The 25,196-nt window shown below is 42.7% G+C and overlaps 1 protein-coding gene across 8 annotated transcripts in view; it reads right to left on the reverse strand.

Moving 5' to 3' along the window:
* Positions 1–25,196, reverse strand: part of neo1a (neogenin 1a) — a 147,235-nt gene that overhangs the window by 79,056 nt on the left and 42,983 nt on the right. For all 8 annotated transcript variants that reach the window (XM_017478193.3, XM_017478191.3, XM_017478188.3 and 5 more), the window contains exon 2: positions 9,356–9,667. In XM_017478193.3, the coding sequence (XP_017333682.1) occupies positions 9,356–9,667 (312 nt within the window). The remainder of the gene's footprint in view (positions 1–9,355; positions 9,668–25,196) is intronic.

The following is a 25,196-nucleotide window of genomic DNA, read 5'->3' on the forward strand; positions in this document are numbered from 1 at the left end:
AGCCTGTAGCTATTATGGCCAATCACGAAGGTCAACATTAGCGGAACCACACGTAGAATATCCCCACTACACTCACGTGTGGAACTCGCATTTAAGCGAGGAACTTGCTTTTGTAGGCTTTCGAGTGGATAAAAGGTAGAACCCTTCTCCATTTACTGGAAAATTTTTTAGCCAGTTTGAACTGGAACGCCGTCCCCACCCTTTTGAAACCAGGCCCAATTCCAGCCCTGTCCATAACACTCTTTGATATGTTAATAAACCATAAATATTTTTCACCAAAATGAAATACGAAATGTTTGTACGTTTTGTATACCTAGGTTGTCTTTCTGGAAATATCCCGTTGGTTATGGAGCAGGTTTTAAACAGTTGCGGTGGCAAAAACAAAAAGTCTGTCTAAAGATCTTAAAATTAGACACGTACCTTATTTGAAGGGATGGAAAAGTCCTCGGGACTGAGTACCGCATCATTGTGTAGACGCAAACTGCTTTCTCGAGCAAGTCCGAAGTCCACCTCTCTCCGATTCTCATAGCTCTCCCGAGAAAACGCACTCAAACTCTTACACCACTGAAACAAACACCTGCGAGCCATCTGAACGCCTCTCTCATCTACTATGTCTGTAGGAAAGCACCACGTGCCGTCATGAATAATCAAAAGACAGCATCTTCTCATAGGATAAGAACACACAAGCTCATGGATAATTATGAGACACCGACACGTCATCGAAGTAATATAGTACATCGCCAGTTCACTGTGTGTGACAGGATGAGATTTTAATCCAGGAAGACGAAAATAGCGTAAAAAAAGCTTAAAATTAACCGGTTTTCTCCTACAAGTAAAATTACCGGATGCTGAGATTGTCTTTTATGATGTGCGATACGAACACCTCTGTTAAAATCTCAGAAAAGTGGAGTTTAATGTTTCTTGATGCTTTAAGTGTGTCCTAGTGTGATTTTCTCATTCGTTGAATGTCAGGCTTTGAACAAGTTGTTGGAGATCAAGATATAACATAACAGACATGAGTCTAATCAATTCTGCTTGCAATCAGATACCGGTTGATAAAATGGTCCTGCACTTTGATCTCCCCTTCCACTTTTTTGGAGTAACCGGATTTTAGAAAGCTAGAACTTCACGTGTGATTGAGATACATGCCAAATAAAAAATAACATATTTCTAACTACATACTGTAGAAAATGTCAAAATGTCACCATGTGAAGAGTTTTCCCAGGCTGCCAAACAATTGCAGTGGATATTCCGTCATGATTATGTTTACACAAAGATGTCACACACGTCTAAACATCTTCAGCCCAGAATTTCAATGACTACGTTTACATGGACAGCAGTAATGTAATTAGTGACCTTATTCTGAGTAACACAATATTGTGATTAAGGTGTTTACATGAGTGGCTTTTAGAATACTCCTCTCATGTTCCAGTTTTACATGTTATAGAACATGGATGGATTAACGGCGCACGTCATTACGTCCCCGCGCCACGCCGTCCGACGTCCCTCCAGAATTTCACGTATCGATATACAGTCCGTCTTCGTTATGGGACCGTGTACAGTTTTGGGTGTTTTTATTTAAAATTTTTACGGACGCTTCCAGTGCGGTTAATTATTTGTCGTGCCGTACGTGCAAACAGACGACCGCTTAAAACCGTGGGCTGCGTCCCAAACCGCGTACTTACCGTCTATATAGTAGCCGAGATATATGTATTTCTCCTACTGCAGGCCTATAGTAGGCAAGTACGCGGTTTGGGACGCAGCCGTGCTCTCTTGTTTGCCGTCAAACGGTTGAGCGTTGCCGTGTGTGTACGTGTCCTGTCGCAAAATGCAGTGAAAACTCTCACGCGACGTTAATAATGTGATTAAGGTGTGTACATGTCTATAATACACGTCGATGACGCGAATAAAACAGGAATACTCCACACGTCTTAATTCAATTTGTGTTTACTCCGAGTATGACCTTAATCGGATTAAGGTTATTAAGAATCGCTGTTTACAGGCTAGTTTCTTAATCAGAGTATCGTCTTAATCGGGTTAATACTGGTTATTGTTGTCCATGTAAACGCACCGATTATCTTAATGCAGAGCTACATCACTGTATTAGTGTAGAAATAATAAAACGTTTTGAGATCTTTGGTGTCAGACAACAGAATACGTGTCATTTTTTACTACAGCATTTTTGTAAATGTTAATAATCTTCCATGTCGGCGCAGGAGCTTTGTTTTAAGATTATACAGCTCTGGTGTATACTGGAGTAAGACCCATGCGTCTCACGCTAAAGCTCTCCATCAAGCTGATTTCAACATCTCGACATAAAGTGAGAACCACAAAGTATATCAAATCTCAAGTTTCCCAAACAGCGACTGAATTCTGACTTATCTAGACGCCTAACCATGAGTACGCATGCAGTGCTAAACCTTTGGCAATCTTGTGCAAACCTCTGATACAACACTGTAGCTTAAATTGCTTGCTACACTAGAACAATCACAATTTTCCTGTGGGGGAAGAAAAAAGAAAAAAAAAAGAAGAACTCTGACAGCCTTTGGGAGCGGCGGTGTTTGAAATTCATAGCCGTTCGTGTCGTGTTTGCGCTCAAGTCTCTGTGCTGCAGCTAGCGTTGCCGTGTAAAACTGGGGAGGATAAAGAGCTAGCGTGTGTGGAAAGCTGAAGTGTGAAATGAAACACTGTGTGATTGACAGAAAGGCAGGCAGATTGGGGAACAGCTACAGTCCCAGCCCAAGCAAAGGTCACAAGCAAGTGAGGGAACCGGAAAGAGAAAAGCCTGGGATAAAGTAATCTATCGCATGTACGTAGCTTCGGCCGGGTGCATGCGGGGGGAAGAGGGGGAGAGGGTAGTACCATGTACCGCCCCAGGTCAGTTTCTACAATATAAAACTATAAACCGGTTTATTCTTCCTCCCAAAAGGTTTCTAGCTTTTCAAAAGTTTGGTAAAGTACATTGGAAGTTTGGTGGAGGGGGTAGGCAGGTTGCAAAAGTCAGTCTTCAGAACAAACATCGGAAAAGGGTCGCCAACCTTCATAAATGACCAGTAGAGATATACACTACATGGCCAAAAGTTTATGGACACCTGACCATCACACTCGCATGTGGTTCTTCCCCAAACTGTCGGCACGAAGTTGGAAGCACACAGAACGTCTTTGTTTGTGTCTCTGTAGCATTACAATTTCCCTTCACTGGAACGAAGAGGCCCAAACCTGTTCCGACACGACGACGCCCCTGTGCACAAAGCCAACTCGAAATAATCAATGACCGGTTCAATGACAAAACTTCTCTCTTTCAAGTTAACTTAATAACTTCCTGTTTATTAAGGACTCAATCTTTAGGTACACGCCCCCCCCCCCTCCACACAACCCAAGCTTTTTAGCTAACTAAATTTGCTTTCGTATTTCTAAATTCGCACACGTACAATCTTCCCCCGCAAACACTGTTCTACAACTAAACGTTCCACCGCAGCTTTTTCATATAATGCTACTACCTGTTTACTACCCCGCCCCCTCGTCTTATGAGCTCGCACTCCCGTTTTGAAGCGGCACGAACATCCAAGGTTTCCACACGCTCGTTTCTGGCAGCTCGCATACCCTCTATTAAAGTATAATCCAGGCTTAGGATCATTGGATACTGTCACAGCATTTTTTTCCCCCCACAGCTATTCAGCTTGACACTACTTCATTGTAAAAAAGACACATGACCTTTACACCGTTATTATAGAGACAGAAAGCGAGAAAGGTACAGCTCATAAACTGTGGCACTTGTAATTGCATCTGTGGTCTGTTCTGTGCACGAGGACCACAAATGGATTTCCTGTGTTTTAATAAACCGATGTTTGAAAATAGCCCTTATGTGGTGTGTGTATTGGACCATAAATAAAAGAGGTAAAACCCCTAGCTCTTCAGTTCACCAGAATACAAATGAAGGGAAAACGATGCCCGAGCCCACCGATCACAAAAGAGCGGCTGCGCTCGAGCTCATCCATGCAGACATGACCTGCAGAACTCACGCCTTACACCGAGCCACACAGAGCAGAGGTCACAAAGGAAGTCATTCGTTTCAGGTGTGTTTTCTTTTTAGCGTCGCGCCCACAGCCAGCTCTCGTTCCCTACACCTTGATCTCTGCGCTATCATCTCGCTCAGACGCTCTCCGAATACAAATAGTCCCGCTTGGCTGAGGATGGGGCTGAATCTATCTCTGAACAGATAAGAGAGCCACACTTGTGCAGATATATATATATACACACACACACACACACACACACACACACACACATTCATGTGAAAAAATAAGTACACCCCACGGACAAGCAAACATTTGATCCTCTTTGAAACACTGTCCATTAATAAAGCGTCACAATTTAAATTAATTAACTAATAATTACAAATTTTAAAAAAAAAAGTTTAATAATAATGATAACAGCAATGAAAATAAAATGTTTTAAACTAAATAAGTAGAGAAGTAAAGAAAGAAATATGCATGGTTGCATGTACACAGCAAAACTGGAATACATACAGATTTAACAGTAGGACCTTTTGATAAATTGATGCGTGTTGTGTGGGTTCATAGAAACTACTATATACACGACAGTGTGTGTGTGTGTGTGTGTGTGCACGCTAATATACTCATGACATTGAGACAGGGTTGTCATGATACCATAAACATATCTTACGATACTATACCAGCTGAAGTATCACGATACCACGCGATATTGTGTTCATTCAGCATTCAAATCTACAAAATGAAGCAAATTTATATAAATAACTGATTTAAATGAAAACAGACAAACCAGGTTTTCCTCTGAGTACATTATTAATGAGAATGAATACCTGGGTATTGAGGAAAAACTCAAGAACAATCGTACAGTTGCCAAGCAACTAATTCCACGTGTCACATATTTCATCTACTGTTCCCTAGAGCAATGAAATCATGCACATGGAAATCGTCCTCTGAGAACCAAGAATGAACACAACATTAGGAATAAATATAAATAAAAAATATAAATAAAAATTTAGAAACAAACTCCAGAAAAAAATAATCATAAAATTGGGAACGTTAGCTCGCTAGCTCGCAAACACGGCTTATTTTAGCATTTACACACGGAGGTTAGCATAACGTTAGCTAGCTTAGTAGCAAACACGGCTTATTTTAGCATTTACACACGGAGGTTAGCATAACGTTAGCTTGCTTAGTAGCAAACACTGTTTATTTTAGCATTTACACACGGAGGTTAGCATAACGTTAGCTTGCTTAGTAGCAAACACTGTTTATTTTAGCATTTACACACGGAGGTTAGCATAACGTTAGCTTGCTTAGTAGCAAACACTGTTTATTTTAGCATTTACACACGGAGGTTAGCATAACGTTAGCTTGCTTAGTAATAAACACGGCTTATTTTCGCATTTACACACGGAGGTTAGCACAACGTTAGCTTGCTTAGTAGCAAACACGGCTTATTTTAGCATTTACACACGGAGGTTAGCATAACGTTAGCTTGCTTAGTAGCAAACACGGTTTATTTTAGCATTTTATCACAGAGGTTAGCATAACAGCTCGCTAACTAGCAAACAGGAAATCTTTAAAGATCAAGGTAAAGAATTTAGGTTAAATGAAGCGTCACTAACATTTGTGTATTCTGCAAAAGCAGTGAGATGCCGTTTTAGCGAAAATAGTATGAACTGCCGCACATACAGCGTTACTTATGGTACTACCGTATTAATGATGCTACCGTTAAAAAAAAAAACACAGTTACATCGGTGATATTTTGAAGCTTTAGTATCGCGATACTACCGTAGTACCCTTCCCTTCCACCCTACCGTAGATCATCCCTTCCACAATCGGCAGCAGTAACAGTAAGAAGACGACGGCTCGGCCCTCGAGGAACAGGATGTATTCAAATGCACGGAGCATGTCCAAGCTGACAAAGCACTTGATGAATAAATAACATAAATTCGCTTTGGAAGTCATGATGACAAGCTGTGAAGGGAACTAAATTAAATTTGTATACAACCCATTTTCCTGAGCAGGAATTTGTATGCCTTGGGGTTCTTTATCTCCCATAACACACACACACACACACACACACACACACTAACACACACCTAGAAATAAGTCACCTAGAATCATGTAGCAAGGATGATACTGATACAGTGTCAGGCTTGAGTTCACTCCTGAGTCACCACAGGTCACCTCATTTCCTCTAATCATAAGAAGGGTCAGTGGAGAAGCCCAAAAGGTCTCACACACACACACACACACACACACACACACACACACACACACACACACACACACGATGGCTTGTGCATCAAAGAAAGATCGTTGAAAAGAAAATCACAATGCATCAAAAAAATGATTTCACATCCCTAGTACACCACAGTTCATAAGGTCTGCTTTTCAATATTACACATGTTTATTTCAAACATTACAAGCACAAGAGTCTTGTTGAAACTCTGAAACATCTCTAAGAGAAACCCGGGCAGCTGAAGATTGGAAAAACATCACCTGCTCTTCGTCCAATCTTCAGTTGTCCAATTTCAGTGAGGCTGTGCCTAACGTAGCCTCGGATTCCTGTTCTTGGCGGACAGGAGCAGAACCTGATGTGGCCTTCTGACTTTTCTTCTGCTCAAGGTTCGACATGTAGAGTGTTCTGAGATGCTTTTCTGCTCACCACGCTTGCAAAGAGTGGTTATTTAAGTTTCTGTAGATTTCCTGTCAACTCAAACCAGTTTATTTATTCTCATCAACGAAGCAGTTCCACCCACGGGACCGGAGTTCAGTGGTTGGTTTTCGTGCATCATTCTGTGTAAACTCAAGAGACTCGATTGAGGGAAAATGCCGGGAGATCAGCTGCTTCTGAAATACTCAAACCAACAACCATGCCCCGGTCAAAATCACAGATCACGTTCTTTTCCCAAGCTTTCATACAAAATAAAGCAAATTCTGGTTGCCTCTGCCAGGAGGTTCAGATATGGCCATGAGAGAGAGAGAGAGAGAGAGAGAGAGAGTGAGAGAGAGTTAGATAGTGAGAGAGAGAGAGAAAGAGAGAGAGTGAGAGAGAGCGTGAGAGAGAAAGAGATAGAGAAAGAGAGTTAGAGTGAGAGATAGAGAGAGAGATAGAGAAAGAGAGAGTTAGAGTGAGAGATAGAGAAAGAGAGAGAGAGTTAGAGTGAGAGATAGAGAAAGAGAGACAGAGAAAGAGAGACAGAGAAAGAGAGAGTTAGAGAGAGAGCGTGAGAGAGAAAGAGAGAGTTAGAGAGAGAGCGAGAGAGAGATAGAGAGAGTTAGAGTGAGAGATAGAGATAGAGAGATAGAGATAGAGAGAGTTAGAGTGAGAGATAGAGAAAGAGAGATAGAGAAAGAGAGAGTTAGAGTGAGAGATAGAGAAAGAGAGATAGAGAAAGAGAGAGTTAGAGTGAGAGATAGAGAAAGAGAGAGTTAGAGTGAGAGATAGAGAAAGAGAGTTAGAGTGAGAGATAGAGAAAGAGATAGAGAAAGAGAGAGTTAGAGAGAGAGAGAGTTAGAGTGAGAGAGAGAAAGAGAGATAGAGAAAGAGAGAGATAGAGAGAGAGATAGAGAAAGAGAGAGTTAGAGAGAGAGCGTGAGAGAGAAAGAGAGAGTTAGAGTGAGAGATAGAGAAAGAGAGATAGAGAAAGAGAGTTAGAGTGAGAGATAGAGAAAGAGAGATAGAGAAAGAGAGAGTTAGAGTGAGAGATAGAGAAAGAGAGATAGAGAAAGAGAGAGTTAGAGTGAGAGATAGAGAAAGAGAGATAGAGAAAGAGAGAGTTAGAGTGAGAGATAGAGAAAGAGAGATAGAGAAAGAGAGAGTTAGAGTGAGAGATAGAGAAAGAGAGATAGAGAAAGAGAGAGTTAGAGTGAGAGATAGAGAAAGAGAGATAGAGAAAGAGAGAGTTAGAGTGAGAGATAGAGAAAGAGAGAGTTAGAGAGAGAGCATGAGAGAGAAAGAGATAGAGAAAGAGAGAGTTAGAGTGAGAGATAGAGAGAGAGCGAGAGAGAGATAGAGAGCGAGCGAGCGAGAGAGAGATAGAGAGAGAGATAGAGAGTGAGAGAGAGAGAGAGATAGAGAGATGGAGAGAGAGAGATAGAGAGATAGAGAGTGAGAGAGATAGAGAGTCAGTCAATTCAACCAAGAGTCTTGCAAAAATTTATGTTGAGATCAGGTTTCAGCAAAACTGTGTGTCCTGTGATACCGTTCCCTCCGAAAGTACTGGAACGGCAAGGCCAATTCTTTGTTTCAGACAGAAAAAAACCCGAAAATAGTCGATAGATCAGAATATCAGCTTTCATTTCCTTTTCCAATCTAACAGGACACATCTGGGCAACAAGAACCTCCTGTCAGTCCCATGTTCCAATATTTCTGATCTCTTACAAAATGGGCGGGCTCAAACAAACGGTGTTGTGTTCCAAGTTGTCCAACACATCTAAAGTAGACGTAAATATAATAAGTGAAAGCTGAAATTCTGTCCCATCGTCTCATATCCATCTTTTGCTCTCAAACCCACGTCTTTAGTGTACAGCAAAAACAAAAGAACTGGCCTTTACTATTCAAAACTTCAGAACTCGCATCATTACGTTACCGCCCGTGTGCACGTTCCTGCGCACTTCACGAGACGCATCAGTGAAAAGGCCAACCTAAATATCACACAGGACCTTCTACCAAGCTTGGAGAAAATGTCGCGTTTGTTCACGCTCAACACTGATCAACTGCGAGAAGTGTTTTATGACACAGTTTCCCGAAAGCACCATTTGTCCCAGGCTTTTCTGGAGCAAGAACTCCAGAGGCCGCGGGCGAGGGGCTGGAGAGGGAAGGTGAGAGGGCGTCTGCATGGCCTGTTAAGAATGTGTAAGGGCTTTTGCTGGAACTCAAATTGAATTTCAGGCTAAGACCCAAGTCAAACACCTCATAATCCCTGCTGCCTGGCTCTCAGAAACCAAACAAGGTCACTCTCATACCGCCTCGATGGCCATAATAAAGGCAGCACTGCAGGGCCGAATAAACCCCCTATGACAACATTTACAATGGAGCAACACGACAGAGGACACGCCGTCGTGCCTTATTGAACTGCAGCCTCCACAGAACAATGATGCCATTGATGAGTTGGGAACGAAGGAAAAATCGACCCACCTCCCCTCCAACGGTTTCGGACTAAATACTAACGCAAATGCTCACTTGATCGTCATAGCGACGAGGCTGAAATAGAGGAGCGCAGACACCCGAAACCCCTCGTCGATACGAGCAACGGAATGACAACATCCCTCGAATCTAATCGATGAAATCTTAATTCCTCAAGCCTTTTCAGATTCACAGAGCATCTCCTTACCTGCTACGTCGAGTCTGGCGCTGCGGCTGCTGATCATGCCCAGGTTCTCGATGGTAGCCACGCACTGATAGACACCCTCGTCGGGTTTGTTGTGTTTGGAGTGCGTGACGGAGCCGATGAGCAGCGAGCCGTCGGGCAGGACCTGCCTGCGATCGTCCGGGTTGAGCAAAACGCCATCTTTCTTCCAGTGCACCTTGACAGGGAGCTCGCTGTAGACAGAGCAGTTGAGTAACGCAGGGGACCCCCTCACCGCCAACGTATCCGAGGGCTCCACGGAGAACCAGAAAGGACTGAAGTGCCTCTTGACGGAGCCTGTAAAAGAAGGATAGACATGTTAAACACCTCCATGCTTAGAATACTTTATTTTTGTTGATTTGTAGTTCGGGGGGATCGGATCATTTTCCCGTCGTCACGGATTTTGTCTCGTTGAGAAAAGCAAAACGCAGATCTGATCTGACAGGAAAATGAATATCTGGCAGGGAAAATAAATAAATAAATAAATAAATAAATAAATAAAAATCCCAAGTGAGAAAACTCCAGGGTATGCAAATGATAAAGTAAGAGAAGGAGAATTCATTTGTAAGTCATTTCAGAAAACCTAAATTGGACATCAATCCTCATTTGAATATTCCTGTTTCTTTGTTGAAATGAAAGTTATTTGCAACATTAATGCAGAAGTCAAAGGACAAGCAATTACTTTGTCCTCATAAATTATTCAAATCTCAGCCCCGAGAGCCATCAAGAAAAGGCTCATGGTTTAAATAAATAACCGGAATTATCTGCACTACCAGGACGAGACTGAAGACTGAAATAATGAGCTTTTTACGGTCGTTTTTTTTTTTTTTTTTTTTTTTTTTACTAACGCACCAAATAAGAAGCTGAAACCTAAACAGAACTGCCAGGCATCTCAGCCATTTGTTTCATTCGCAGGCAAAGCTACGAAGAGGCCATGACTCTTCGCGTCCATGGCTGGCGTCGAGTTGCTCAGGAAGGGATCCTGAAACTCGAGTCACCTTCTCCACCGTCAGATAATGAGGCTTCCTCTGATTCCTCTCCGATCACGTCGGGCCTCGTTCGTCAAGACGGATGTGAACTAACGTGTTCGGAAATCAGTCGCACAAGAAATTCATAGTATCCGTGAAGATCCAGTAAGGCCGGAAAAACAGTCGTACGCGATAAAAGCGCCTCCCTTTATTTATATATAGGGATTTACGCTGTCGAGTACAAATTGCTAAATTCCATCGATTTATTTCAATCGAACACAAAAAGCGAATGAGAATTTCGTGAAACTCATTTGTTTCGCCAAAGTCCAAAAAAAAAAAAAAAAAAAAAAAAAAAAAAATTTTTCCATAATTAAAACTAACCATTGAATAAAGACAAAAGAAATGGTATCCTATAAAAGGGGAAAGAGTTGAGAAGGCTGAGAAGATTTAGTGCACACACACACACACACACACACACACACACACACACACACACACACACACACTGCATTTAAGAAGCTTTCCTGCAATATTGAGTCATTATTTTATTGTTTTCAGCTCTCTCTGAGCTTTGCCTTTTATGGAGTTTTCTGGGGGTCACTAAATCAGTAGGCAGTTGTGCCATGGACGTGCTTGGTAATTTACAAGTGATTGCCATTTATCAGCATATGCACAACAGTTCAAAGGAAAATCAGGCGGGAATTTAGTTCGGTTTTACGGTCTACGGAAACATTTACACGCAACTTTACTAAAAGAAAAATGAGGCTCATTGTATCCTCATATTCAGCACTGCACAGTAGTAACCTAATGAAGGGTATTACAGTGGTGGACCGTAAAAGAGGGCAGTTACTGTAATGGGCAGGCCCATTTCTCCTCCCTCGCACTCCCAAACTGGCCCATAATGGACTGTGTGGGATGTTTCGTGAAGGTGGAGGCAGTAATTGTGGTCTGTGCACTGAGTAGGAGCTATACACGCGTCGATGTGTGCCGTCTGCTGACGCTTACACTTCTGATGACTTCTGCGACAGCATTGCAGAGCTCTAAAACAGCTGCTTTTGTTGGCCGGACCACTCTGGTGCTTGAGAAGATAATGGCACTCTGTGGTGAACGTTAACCTAAAATATTGCCACGAAGGAGACGCAGTTCCAACATAAACACATCTGGATCAAATTGTGGCTAGTAAGACGGATGCCGTTATGTGCTGACACAAAGCATCGACAGCCAGTTGACATGAAATGTCCAGCGCATAGTTTTGTCAGAGCGCTTCCACATAAAAGGCGCTGCTCTCGAAAAATGGTTCGCAGACTCCAGGCATTGAAGATAAATAGGTCACTGCGAGGACACGGTGGAAAATCGGTGGTAAACAATGCCATATATGAGCCACGGGAACAGAAGTGGCAGGATAGCACGAAGGAAGGAAGGCAGACAGATGGTAAAGCCTGGCCCGCGGAGAGGAGAGGGAAATTCCACCCTCCTGCAGGCCATCAGTAGAACTGCACGGTTAATCATTAGCATCTTTAGCAGCTCTGGAGCTCCCGGGGAGGCTGGCGGCGTGGCACGCAAAACTCCCTCCTAGCCACCAGCCAAAATGGCGGACCATCTGCCTGCTATAAACTCAACATCCCTCAACCCCATGGCATAACCGCGTAGACCCCGAGCTGCTGTCTCAAGTCACTTATGCCCATCGGCAGCAAAAAGTTGGCCCAAATATTACCCACAAGCAACCGAGCTGAAATCAGACCAAACTTGAAATTCTCTCAGCCTTACCTCCACTGCAGCTCCAATGATTTACATTCCGACCGTATGCATCCCTCTGGGTTAAACTCATTGGCAGAAATGAAGCAGGTGTTTGCACAGAACAAAAGCTGGTTTATTCTTCTGCATTAACTGCACAAAAGTTGTGAAAGGCTTCCGAAAGCCCAAAGGAACTCGTCCTAACCAAATGCAAATATTTATTCATGGCACAAGATATGAGCGGTAAGCACTTTCTCCCCTCAGAGTCCATAAGCGCTTCAGACAACAGGCAAACTTTTAACGCATGCACCATCATTACTATTTAATGGGCTGGAAGCTGTAAAGGGAAGAGAAGAAAAAAAAAGTGCAAATAAGCGCTTAACTGTTTAAAATCCAGGAAAACCTGGAGTCTGATTTTAAGTGACGAGGAGATCATTCGCAGAAATCAAAACAGTGATTCGGAACAGAGGTGGACGAACAATGGATTTATTTATTAGTTAAATCTCCAGTGTGCTGGCTAGACCCATGGAGTGGCTGCCTGGAAACATATCCACGTTATAACCAAGATGGCTGGCTTTCTGCTTCTGGCCCATCTACTATAACGGCAACGGTGCTATTTTACAGCCGGTGTCTGCGGAAGCTCCTGAAAACAAATGTCAACGACATTCATCAGATATGTATGAACACTTGCAAAGCTCCTTTTACTAAACCGGAGAAAGGAATCGGCCTGTGTGACGCTTTATGATACATAAATTACTATGAAGGTAAGAAAATGCCTATTAATTGAAACACCCAAGCTAATGCTAGCCTAACAGGCATATATAAGCACTGAATTAAACTACATACTAAGTTAATAATAAAATTTCACTTTCACTGCACCTTACGGTTTCTGTTCCTCACTGCCTTTAGGCAAATTGCTTTACTTGTTTACTTTAATCGTACCTTTTTAATTACTCGTACATCTTACTCGTGCTACACTGTGCATCACCGCGAGTGAGGAGCAACGTGGCCTCGTTACTAATAGATGACTCCCGTTATAATAAGTGACACAATTTACATTTCATCATGCAAATACAGCATATAATGACAATAAACTAAATTAAACTAAACCTCTTAAACAACTCGGACCAGTTTCCCCCAAACCCCGTACACACAGTGGAGCATTCTGGATATAAACATGAGTTTGTGCTCGTTCAGCACTGTCGTGCTTCCGTGCTACACAAGCTCCGCTTTGTAAAGTTTGCAGGATACAGTCTTCTATGCTACATTTAATATAAAATGCCCCCCCCCCCCCCCCCCCCCCCCGCCTTGGAGGACTTGGAGGTCGCACACTTTTTCCCCGCTGTCACTTGACGATTACGCGCCATCATCTGGGAAACGGCTTATATTGTATATACTCCACTGTTTGTAAATAACAGCTTGTGTTCCATTTGAGACGATATCACCTTTCTAAAATTCATACACTAGACGGCAGAGCACATAGTGCATAGTGTAAGTGTACAGTACGTCATTTGGGATAACACTCTGGTGTGTACTCTCCAATGCGTGTTTTCAGAACAGAATTAATGCAAAGAGTAAATGTCCCACATGCCACACGCAGACCGACTATTCGATAATGAGATTCGCCGACAACGATTTTCACAATCGAGCATTATCGATTAGTTGTTGCAGCTCTAAATACGTCATAACCCTGAGTGCAAGTATGATGAGGTAGTTAGCGAGTTAATATGACTTAATTGATATTAAGTCAAGCATTAAGGAACCCTTTTAATGTTTTTTTTTTAAAAATTTTTTTACACAAACCATTTTATGAACCCACAGTCCTTATCCTTTTCTGATTGAAGACCTGTTGGTTCCCCAGTCAGATCAGCATTCCCATCTCAGTGCATCCCTAATACCTTGATGGGCTCATTTACCACAAAAGAGAAAAATAATGAATAAGTCAGACAAAAGGAGCCTCGTACCAGCAGTGACAACACAACCGGAGCCAGATGTGATCATTTTTCAATTAGAGCTGGCAATTTCTGGTGACAGCAGGCAGACACACCATCAGTGATGTGAAGTGGGCGGGGTGTGATGTGATACAGAAGAGCAAAGTTTATCTTTATGCAAATGAAACAAACAGTTTGATGACTACCGAGGGGAGTGAGGGATGGTGGTGCGTCACGTTTTTTTTTTCTCTCTCAGACAGTGAAACGGGTTTTTTTTTTTTTTTGGTTCCACATATCTGTTCCCATTCACAATTCCTAAGCGGGTCAGTGATCCTTGCTCTGCTGCAACGGGAATGAAGTGTATGATTTATCTGAAATAAAACACTATGTATGAGGTTCTATTTACACTTTTCTTCCTTTCGTCCTGCGCTCCATCTCACCGAACATGCCTCTCCCTCGGTGTCCGGTCAGAGAGGGGAGAAAATGAGTGTGCCTGCTCGATGAGTACGGGCTTTCACCTTTCTTCCCAGTGAAGTAAAATCCATTTTATTCCACGGCTGAGATCTTTCTGGAAGCACGGCTCAAGGCGGCGCTTGTAGGCATCCAGAGCAAAGCAGACGAGGAGGTGGGGGAAAAAAAAAGCGTGTTTCTGCCGTGTCTCATTCAGCGCTTTCCTACAGCGTTCACTTTCTCCTGGGGGAGGTTAAACTTTTCATACGAGTAAAAGTGTTCACTTGCTCTAGAGGACACCGGTACAGCTCACACGGATGTGCTTTCATGCACTGATGATGAAGTCACACGAGGATAACGTGCCCTTGAGAGGTGGATCTAATTTATGAAGCTAGGGAGAGATGCCAGCTTTATTCTCAGACTCTCTCGCTCGGGTAAGATGCTGTAAGTAACCTCTGGCACAACTCCGATGCATTTAGCAATAGGGATGGGCGATATGGACTTCAAATTATATCACGATATTTTCTGGTATTTATCGCGATAACGATATCAATGACGATATAAATAAAGTCCCGTTCACCACTATTTTTAGCTCCAAGTGATGGCTGTGATCTTGAGAGCCTCAGAAACACAATTAAAAGTGAAACTGAAAAAATAAAAGTAAAAAAAAAAAGCGATGAACTCCTCCTCCGCGTCACGCCCGCCTTCGGTCGTACTCGTTTTCGCTCTGCACGTGAGCTGCGGATGGGTCGCAGACCGTCGCACACAAATACATCAATCACCAGGCTTTATCGTTATTATCGTGGGAAGACTAATTCTTACTGCGGGGAGAATTTCTAGCGGTGTATCGCGAACGATAAGATATAATCGCTCATGCCTATTTAGCAACACCTCGAATAATTCTGTTTTATTGAGAAAGAGCTAATCGTTATCTCGAGAAATATAAAATGATCATAACAATAGTCACAGCAGTGTTCCTCCAGCATTTCTGATTTTCGGAAAATCCACCTATATCTTTAACCGTGTCTGTAGAGTAGGGGGACGGGGCAAAAATATCATATCATATATATATAGAACAATATTTAAATTCGCTAACCAAAAAAAACTGGGCGGAAAAAGTTACAGTTGAAGTGAATTACAATGAAGTCGGTCAGCGCAGATACACCGACTGCACTCTTATAAATTCGTCTTGCGATGTCATTATCGCGGTTTAAGGGCGTTTCACACGGAGCGCCATGAAGCTCTTGAACAATAGATCCCCATGGAGCTGTTCACACCGGGCGCGATCATTCGGATTTAATACTTTTTAATTCCACGTTCAAGACATTTCCAAACAATTATGAAGACCTGCACGTTACTTCAATCATGCTACACGATACATCAGCTATAATGGATCGTGTTTATACATATACATCCATTTCTGGGTTTAGGTAAACCATAGCAGGGTGAACGTCTATAGAGGGAGATGGGAGACCAGAACAAATATCCTTTCTGCATTAGCGACAAAATCCAGTATTTCCTTTCCATGGCTTTCCAAACGAGTAAAAAAAAACTAGAGAGAGTTGGATTACGGCAGTGAGAAGAGAAAAAGATGTCGAATTTACCATCACTCCCTCAGCAGCTGTATTAGAAACCCCCTCACGGCAGTGTTCATGAGTTCGTTTTGTAATTTAATGCCAGGGTAATGTAACGAGTAGTATTATAAATAAAAAATATATATATACATTTTTTTTAAACTTTGCTATTTCGTAATATTACTTTTGCACTGAATAATACACGACATGCATACATTTATACATTTCGCAGACGCTTTGATCCAAATCGACTTACAAATGAGGAGATACAAGCAAAGCGGTTTATCAAGCGGAGAACAATACTACCGTACTACTACCCTGTAATACTTAATAATAATAATTATACATTTTTATTAGGGGTACAAATAGTAACATAACAATAGGAATTTATTTCTGACATTTGCGCGTTAGACCTTGTGGCTTTTATTTTGGCGGAGAACCGCAGGAAGACCCCCTTTTAGTTAGTAACCGTTTTTTTTTTAATTCACTTCTCATTAGCAATCAGGTGATATAAAACCAGAGAGAATCTGATGCGTGTCGTGTCTAAACGCAGGTTATAAGCGACTCGGACTCACGGCACAGACAGAGAGGAAGTTACTGTGAACCGAGCCGCTCTAAATCACTGATGAGCACGTGCACACACACACACGGATTTACCATTTCAAACATCAACGAGCGAAAATAAAATCTAAAATGTTCTGTACAGTGTCGGTTCGGATGCATTCACTGCAAATTAAGGCCTTATTTTTACATCAAGGACATGTTTTAAGGACCCGCAGACGCCCTGTAATATTTTCTCCGTCTCCGACGTCAGCACCGAGTTACGGCTTCACCTCTGACCGTTACGGAGTTTTCCGACCTGGGAAAGTCTTCACGACCGAGTGCTTTGCTCTTTGCTGCGTTTTTCCCCCGGCGTCATTAACTTCAGTAGAAAGAAGAAATGCGAAGCTGGTACGGGAATGACCGTTTACAGCTGCTATAATGCAAGTGATAATAGGAAACTTCTTCCTGTACGTACATTCCAGAACATGAAATGCAACTATAAATGGACAGGTAACGTGTCGTTCTTTAAATCGATTTTTAGAAATGCTAGCGTTAACAAACGCTCCGGTACAAGAAGAATGAAATACTTCAGCTTCAGAATACAACCCACCACCCCGATGTTGATCATCCCTCTAGAACAGTCAATTTATTCGCCGTGATCGTCACGTCGTCCTGCCCTCAGCTCCCGTGAGTATTTCATAAGAGCCTGTGATTGATCAATTAACTGTGTGACATCATCACAGAGAAAAATCAAAGCAAAAAACCCAGCACGAGTTTTGAAATAAAACAATTCGACCTGAAATGTCGAACAAAAGGCGTCATCATCGAACATACCAATTCCACAATCCATCACGGTCACCGCATTATGAATTCTACACACGTCCATGTCCCATTATACATTAACTCCCCTTTTTTTGCACAAGAGAAAATGCCCTGTGGCTTTGCTTTATTGAGCAGCAGAAGCATCCCAGCTGTTTGACCTTCAGTTTAATAAAATATGCTGGAAACAATAAAAAAAAAAAAAAAAAGTGTGAGGAAAAAAAAACATTTCAATAAAAACATTTCAGACAACGGCAAACGCAGGTGAAATGAGGCTGTCACGAGTAAAGTGTTTATTGATGAGATGGGGATAAATACTTTTCTCTTCCACCACTCTCTCTGGTCTTTGTCACTCCACCCCCGAGCATCAGGACCTCGTTAGGCAGACTGGAAATGCATCTCTCTTTCATGTCTGCCCTCCTCCAGCATGTCTGCTTCTTTCCATGCTTGCCTTCATCTTCCAGCATCATTCCCCTCCCTCCATCTGTCACCACCAAGCACAATGAGAAATACACCCCGTGTCTTCTCACGGAATGGGAGCCTGTCGGCATCTTTCAGAGAATAAACCTGAAAAACGAATCCTTGGTTTTCTTGCGATGATGATGTCACGCACTAAATGAGTAATAACGCACATTTTAAAGCGTTGGATTAGGGAATACGTAAGGAATGATCCGTGACAGAAAAGAATCGTGAACATGATTCGGTGTGATGTGGCCAGACGTCAAGTAGAATTAATCTCACCATCACAACACCGAGCAATGTTATTTTATTTATTTATTTATTTTTTATACCATAGCAACTCACTAGCATATTTGTATTCCTTAAAGAACGGCATACTTTTTTAAAAATCGATTTATAGTTACATGTGATAGAACAGCCCCCCCCCCCCCCCCCAAAAAAAATAAAAAAAATAGATAGTTTCTGTTATCATTTAAATAAATGATAACAGCTAAATAAATAAATAAATTAAAAAAAAAATTTTTTTAAACTGGTTCCACACACCTAATTTCTTTGCTCTTGAAGTTAATGAGACAAAAAAAAATGCGGCTTTATTTTAGAGAAACCACAAAGTCATCGTGAAGATTTCCCAATGTCAGAAAACTTAAAGATAGTGCTTTATCTCTGATTGTTGGAAACCTGTGCCGACACTGGAGACTCCTTCCTGAAATGCTAAATAATCATCTCCTGACAGAAAAGGGTGACACACGGTGGGTGGATAACCAGACATGCAGACAGACAGATGGACAGACAGCTTTATTCATCCCAGAGGGAAATTCTCACAGTGTGAATTTACAGTATGTGGAGTACCACCATACAAGTCCCTGTGTAAGGTCTTACTACAGAGACGATCACATATGACAACAAGATAAGATAATACTTTATTAATCCCCAGATGGAGAAATCAGGGGACATTTTATATTCGCATATCGGGATGTCCAGCATGTTGGGGTCAGAGCGCAGGGTCAGGCATATTACAGCGCCCCTGGATTAGAGAGGGTTAAGGACCTTGCTCAAGGGCCCAACAGTGGCAGCTTGGTACTGCTGGGGCTTGAACCCCCGACCTTCCGATTACTAACCGTCAAGCCACCACTACACAAGTACATTAATATAAACCTGTCATTCGTCTGTGCTGCCGTCATTGAAAATTCATCAACACCTGACCAATTCGAATCTGTGGTATAAACAAAAAAAACAAACAAAAAAAAAAACCCACCACCATATGGTCTTTGAAAGAAAATCTCGCATGCAAGACCTGCATTTCGTAGTGACCGCTCTGTTATACAAGTGACTAATGACAAACATACAATATGCCATGAAATGAAACATGGTACTTAGCGGATGCTAAATCGACTGACTTCATTAAGCCTGACTAAAACACGACTAGGCCTTTGGAGCCTTTCAAAAGTTGGGTATTTAAACGTTGACCGCTCTCTCAAGCGTGAGAGGGCTGAAGTGTGGACATAATGCAGGGGCGGAACCAATAACCATGTTTAAAGGTCGCTGTCACTACTAAAGAAAGGAAAGGGGCATGGAGCGGAAGATGCCTTTTGTCATTTGAGCATTTTGCTTCCCATTCTTTTGTGCTCCACAGCTCCGCCTTGCCTAGTCTAGCTTCCTTAAGGAGTTGCCAGAGTCAACGAAGGCTGGGTACAGCTAGGCATGGCTCGCCTCCTGGTGATCTGGATACTCCGATAGCTTCTTTGCCCTCACGGCCAGGGGCCAAGGTGCAAAGTCTGTACAAAATGATTGGTAGGCCACCGTGCCAGGTTTATTGGCTTGGCACACATACAGCTGGCAAATTTAAGAGGAAAGGATCCAAGTTTTTCAGCTCCAAGCACCTCAAGCTACCCTGTTTTCCTTTGGCAGGGTTTTCCTAGTTGCTTCCAGGGCTAACCCAAGTACACCACCTTCCAGCCAACTATGACCTCCTGCAACCGTACTCAGCTGAATTATCGAATGTTAAGTGGAACTGGCACCGACTATAATTATGAAAGTAAATATACGCCAAAATCCGAGTGCCTTAAAGTCAACGAACGACCGTAATAGCCTGCATAATAAAATGGATGCCATTTTCAACGACTAACCTATCCATTAAATTTCCTGTTCAACATAACATCTGCTGAGAGTTTGTGTTCAACATGGTTTGGCATCCACAGTGAATAAATTCAAAATGTGCAATGTCTTCATTTACAGAGACCAGGGACCTACTTTGGTTAGTCAATTTTCTCAGCACGATCACCCGTGAGAAACGAGGGGCATGCCTCAAGTGACGTAAGAAATAAAAAAGAGCTGCTTCTCTTTAACTGTCAGACAAAACTGAATTCCAGATTAGGAAAAAATTAGGTGTTCCAGAAAATGCTGTGTGGATGGAATTGATTATTCACCATTCAAACAGGCTACTCTCACTATATCAAATATATTCACTGTCCCACCTACCCAAACGGGGGGATTGGGAACAACATCTTATTCCATGTCAGTTATAATCGAAGAACACAAGGGTTGACATAAAACTTGGTAAGAACAGGTGTGGCTGAGAGAAAGAGCGCTAGCAAAGCAGTAAATGAAAACATGAAGCAGTATGTCTGATGTTGGAGAGCCAACCTGCCGGCTCTAGCAGATAGTAAATCCCAGGAGCACTCAGGTAATTTCCCCACCACTTCACTCGCTGCTGCCCCTCTCACCTCCGCTGGACACAGTAATTAACCACACTGATTGGAACTCCATCTCCTTCAGTCATCAAAGCAAGACAGGCCAGCTCAGGGACTAGTCTACACAGCCACCCACGAAAGCAGAGCCGATAAAAAAATAAATAAATAAATAAATAAATAAATAAAAGCAATACCCTTTCCAGGGCTCCACCTTTTATTCCTGTACCCACTGGATGCCATATGGAAGGAAGCAGATTGAAACAATGAATACAGTTTGGTTCCTGCTACAAATACTTTGCTAGATGTGATTTTAGAGAATAACAAGGTTGTTAACAATTAAACTGGCGCGCATGGTTAAAAAAAACAAAAACAAAAACAAAACAACGTACTCGAGAATACACAAACTGGTTGATTACCAAATACCTAGCATGGTATGTGAAGGAAACAAAAACACGCTTGCTTTTTTCTTTTACCCTTGGGACACGTGTTAAGCAGTGGCCTACGCCGGTCAGACGGATGAACAACGGCAGATCATTAATTCCCATCAAGGTGGCAGGGCATGATAGAAAAACTCTATTAATAAATAAAGAGATTGCTCAAGGCCATGGGAGTCGGACTGGGGAGGGGGTGGAGGCTCTGAGGGTGAGCGGTGACCCTGGATTCACTTCCTCACCATGGCCACTCTTGGATGTGCTCCTAGCAGATGCTCGGGATTTAAGCCCCAGCACTCCTTCACCACAGGGGGTTGCCTCATATCGCTGGATTGCGCTGCGGGATCTCATCTCTGGTCCTTTGTGAATCAGCAGACATATGTGGCCCCCAGTGTTATGTACATGTCTGAGAGTTGCTGACTGGTATCTCCATAATGCAGGAAGGAGAATAATTAAGAACATCTCCCTGGAGAATAAAAAGTTTACCCGGCTAACGTCCATTTCTTCTAAAAAAAAAAAAAAAAGTAGAAAAGTACTTTTAGGAAGTGAACACAGTACGGCTGACGAATAAGTTAACTGCACATATTAGTTATCCACCCGTGAGACGTCCTTCACGTTCAGTCCCCGAGGTGGACTAGAAAATAACGCGAGCACAGACGCAACATCTATCTTACTCCTCCAGGCGTGAGGAAAACGAAGCGCACGTAATTATATACACTATAAATGTTTTTAATGAAACACGTTAAAGGATTTTCCTCGCTATCTCGCTCACACGCACAAACCGAAATCAATACGCTCCAGCCGAGCTCTGCAAAGTCAGCCACCGAGCAATTTTCCAGCATCGGATTTCAAAAGCTAGGTTTTCCAACAATATCACTTTTGAGATTCTCTTCTTTCGCTGTATTCCATAAGCCCATCCATCCATCCATCTTCTACACCGCTTTATCCTTTTCAGGGTCACGGGGAAACCTGGAGCCTATCACAGGGAGCATCGGGCACAAGGCGGGGTACACCCTGGACAGGGTGCCAAGTATTCCATAAGTATCCTGCAAAATGGTCTGAACATCCAGGCATGAAGCAAATTAATCTATAAAGTTCATTTCCTTTCCGTCAGTGGCTGTTTATGAGTGGCCCACAGCGCCTGCACCGCTCTAACACAAGCGTTCTGTTCAGAAGAAATGTGAGGTAAGGTATTGCACCCTACACGTACGGCAAAAACGGTCCATCTGTAGCGGTTTACTCCAACACACCAACGCCAAACGGAATAAAGTGGAATTCGTTTCATGGTTCCTCATGCGATTCGTAAAAGATTTATTCACTGTTACACGCTTCCCGTTCTACGTGGCAGTATTTCCACCTTCACACCCTCCCACCCACACAGCAGTACACCCAGCAGCAAGTGCAGCGCAGGTTAATTTCATATTTGGCACCATACACTTCTTCATTAGCAGAGCAACTTGAAGAACAGATCCCGCTCAAGCAGTTTTAATTAGCGCATTATTCTAAAACTAACAGCTCGACTCTCTGGAGCACAGTACCTGATCTAATCTGCTAGAGCACCGCTATTCAGAAAGTCAATTCCAGGACTAAAGCCGAGGAACGTGCAAAGGGGAAACACTATCCTTTCTACAAAATCACCGGCTGTTCCACTCGACCGAAGAAGGGAAGCAGAAAGGCATGCTGAAGGAGAAAAATGAATGCGCTGTGGACACTTGGGTCTATAATAGGCTTCAAAGCCTGTGTGAGGAAGCTGTGCTTGAAAGAAAACACCCCCCCTGTTAGTTCCTGCATGTTCTGGAAGATTTGGAAGGAATCGTTTAACACCATGGGCGACGGTTGATCAAAAGGTTCTTCACATCACGCTACTGAATTCCAGTCCGAAGTGCATTTCTTTACGTGGACGAGAAAACATTCGCGGTTAATGTTCTGCAAAGACGCATATAAATGCGGGTAAATTATGAGTCAGTGTAGCATGCGGAGGCTCAAACAAGCTCTGGAAGCACACCTCAGGAATCTCAACTATACAGATGATATCTGCAGTGCATCAAGAAAACACTGGTTTGAGGAGCTGGGGGAGATTTTGGGATATGTTGGGAGTGTACGAGAACAACACTTGAACGACCCCAAACTCGAACTTGCACACGGGCTACGGTTTCGGATCCCTTTTGCGAAAAAAGACGCGACGTTTACTGCGACTTATAGCACACCACTTTGGAAATCGTGAAGCTGTTTGTTCAGAAATTGTTGACTAGGTTTCTATAAGAGAAGCTCGGAATACCGTTCCGGCTGGAAAGATAAATCCCAGGTTTTATATTAATGCGCTCGATCGAATGCTTCGTTTCTGTAGAAACGACATAAACAGGGACTTGAACACTCGAACGCGATCCAAGACGATTAATAAACCATTTTAATAACGTCTGTTTATTAAAGATTTATGAAAGGAGTCTCCACTAATTAAAGCAGTTCCGTAACGTTTTCCGGCACAGGAAAGTCTTCAGGATGGAGGGGTTCTTCGTTTCTCCGCTACATGACGAGCTGCATTTTTGCCTTTTTTTCTGTGCCTTTTTTTTTTTCTTTCCAAAATTTGTGCTTTCTTTGCCGATTTCTTTTTTCAATTGGCGAAATTTCAATTGCACTAAATCGTTTCGCATAGTTTTGTCTTTCGCGGCGGTGTTTGTTGGTAAACGAGACCTTTCAGCTGTACTCATGTTCGACGCACGTGAATTGTCGTGACGTGACGTCGTGACGTGACGCATCCTGGCCCAATTTTTTTTTTTTTTTAAATCGCACGATCCGGCAAACATTGCAGAGTTTCCTCGACTTTGTGTTCATTTCTGCAATCGCAAGTAAACCTGGAGGGACAGGTTATAGAGAAACGGGAACCTGGAGCCTATCCCAGGAGGCATCGGGCACAAGGCGGGGTACACCCTGGACAGGGTGCAAATCCCTGGAAATATACAAATGATAATCCGCGGATTGATGGTCCATCGTATTTATTTTGCAGCTGGCATAGATATGCATATAAGTATTCTTGACCTCATATTCAAATAGCTATGTGACCCATTATTGAGTCGTTCTATCATCATATTGAGGCATTAGATATGATCAAATTTGATTAAAAAGTGTGTTAGTCAGTTTGCAAAAAGCGTGTGAACGTGATTTTTTGCAAAGAAGTAAACACTGGCTCTCTACTTCTTCTCAGTGAAAAGCAGGTGTCAGAAACGGAAAGTTGTCCAGCGCTACCTTGAGTACCGGGGTATTTCTGCTTTTCAATAAGCGCCATCTACTGTCAGGGAGTGAGTTTACACTTTCATTCAGCTTGTCTCCCGCGTAGGTGCGAGCACAAACAAATCGTGGAGTTTAACACGCTGCGAAACTCGTCCCGTTGTGAACGGGCTGTTAGGTAATAGCATTCGAAGAAACATAACTAGGTTGGATAATAAGAGCCGTACACTGTTCACGAGCATTGAGCTATAGTCTAAAAATCACCTGGTACCCAAGTTCTAAATCATCAGAGCAAATCGGGTTAAAACATAGCTATTAGAAAAAAACGTTTACCAACACCACAAACTGCAGTTGTGAAGTAACCTGCCAAGCCAGAAGGCGTGTAACAAGATCCTCGACTAATCATTTCCAAAACTCGGTCTGAGATTTCAAAGCTTTCAGCCAGCTTCCTTCGTTCCCGTAAGGGTTAAACGTCCAAACATCAAGTAGAGATAAGGCGAGCTGTATCCAAGAGTCGTCATTAGTGGGAGTTATTTGCACCGACGCTATCTCCTCCTCTCTACGGTTTAAATGGCTAAAAGCCGAGCCTGCCGTTCCACTGTGATTCCCTGGAATGCTGCTCGATCCTTTCTTCTGTTCCCCATTACTGGTTTTTGTTGCCTTTGTTGTGCCAGATTCCTGGTTATGGGAGGGGGTTGTTGCTCTTGCTAAACTCAGAGCCTGGGCTTCATACACCTTCCCATGGGGAGAGAAGAGATTAGGAAAGGAAGCCAGTGCATTAACAGGACTGCTGGTTTACTGACAAGAGGGAGACCCCACACAGACTGGCTCTATTCTCAGAACAAGCAAACCAAACCAAAAACTAAGCATGTGACCTGTCCTTATTAGCCACTCACCACCTGATCTGCTCCTTTTTTAATTGAGCCTAGATTCAAGTTACTCATGAGCAGGTGCTCATCTATCCGCCGGCACATTTCCCCGTTCAGAACCTCATTCGGATGC

The sequence above is a fragment of the Ictalurus punctatus genome, chromosome 10, assembly GCF_001660625.3.
Source record: "Ictalurus punctatus breed USDA103 chromosome 10, Coco_2.0, whole genome shotgun sequence".
Lineage (NCBI taxonomy): Eukaryota > Metazoa > Chordata > Actinopteri > Siluriformes > Ictaluridae > Ictalurus > Ictalurus punctatus.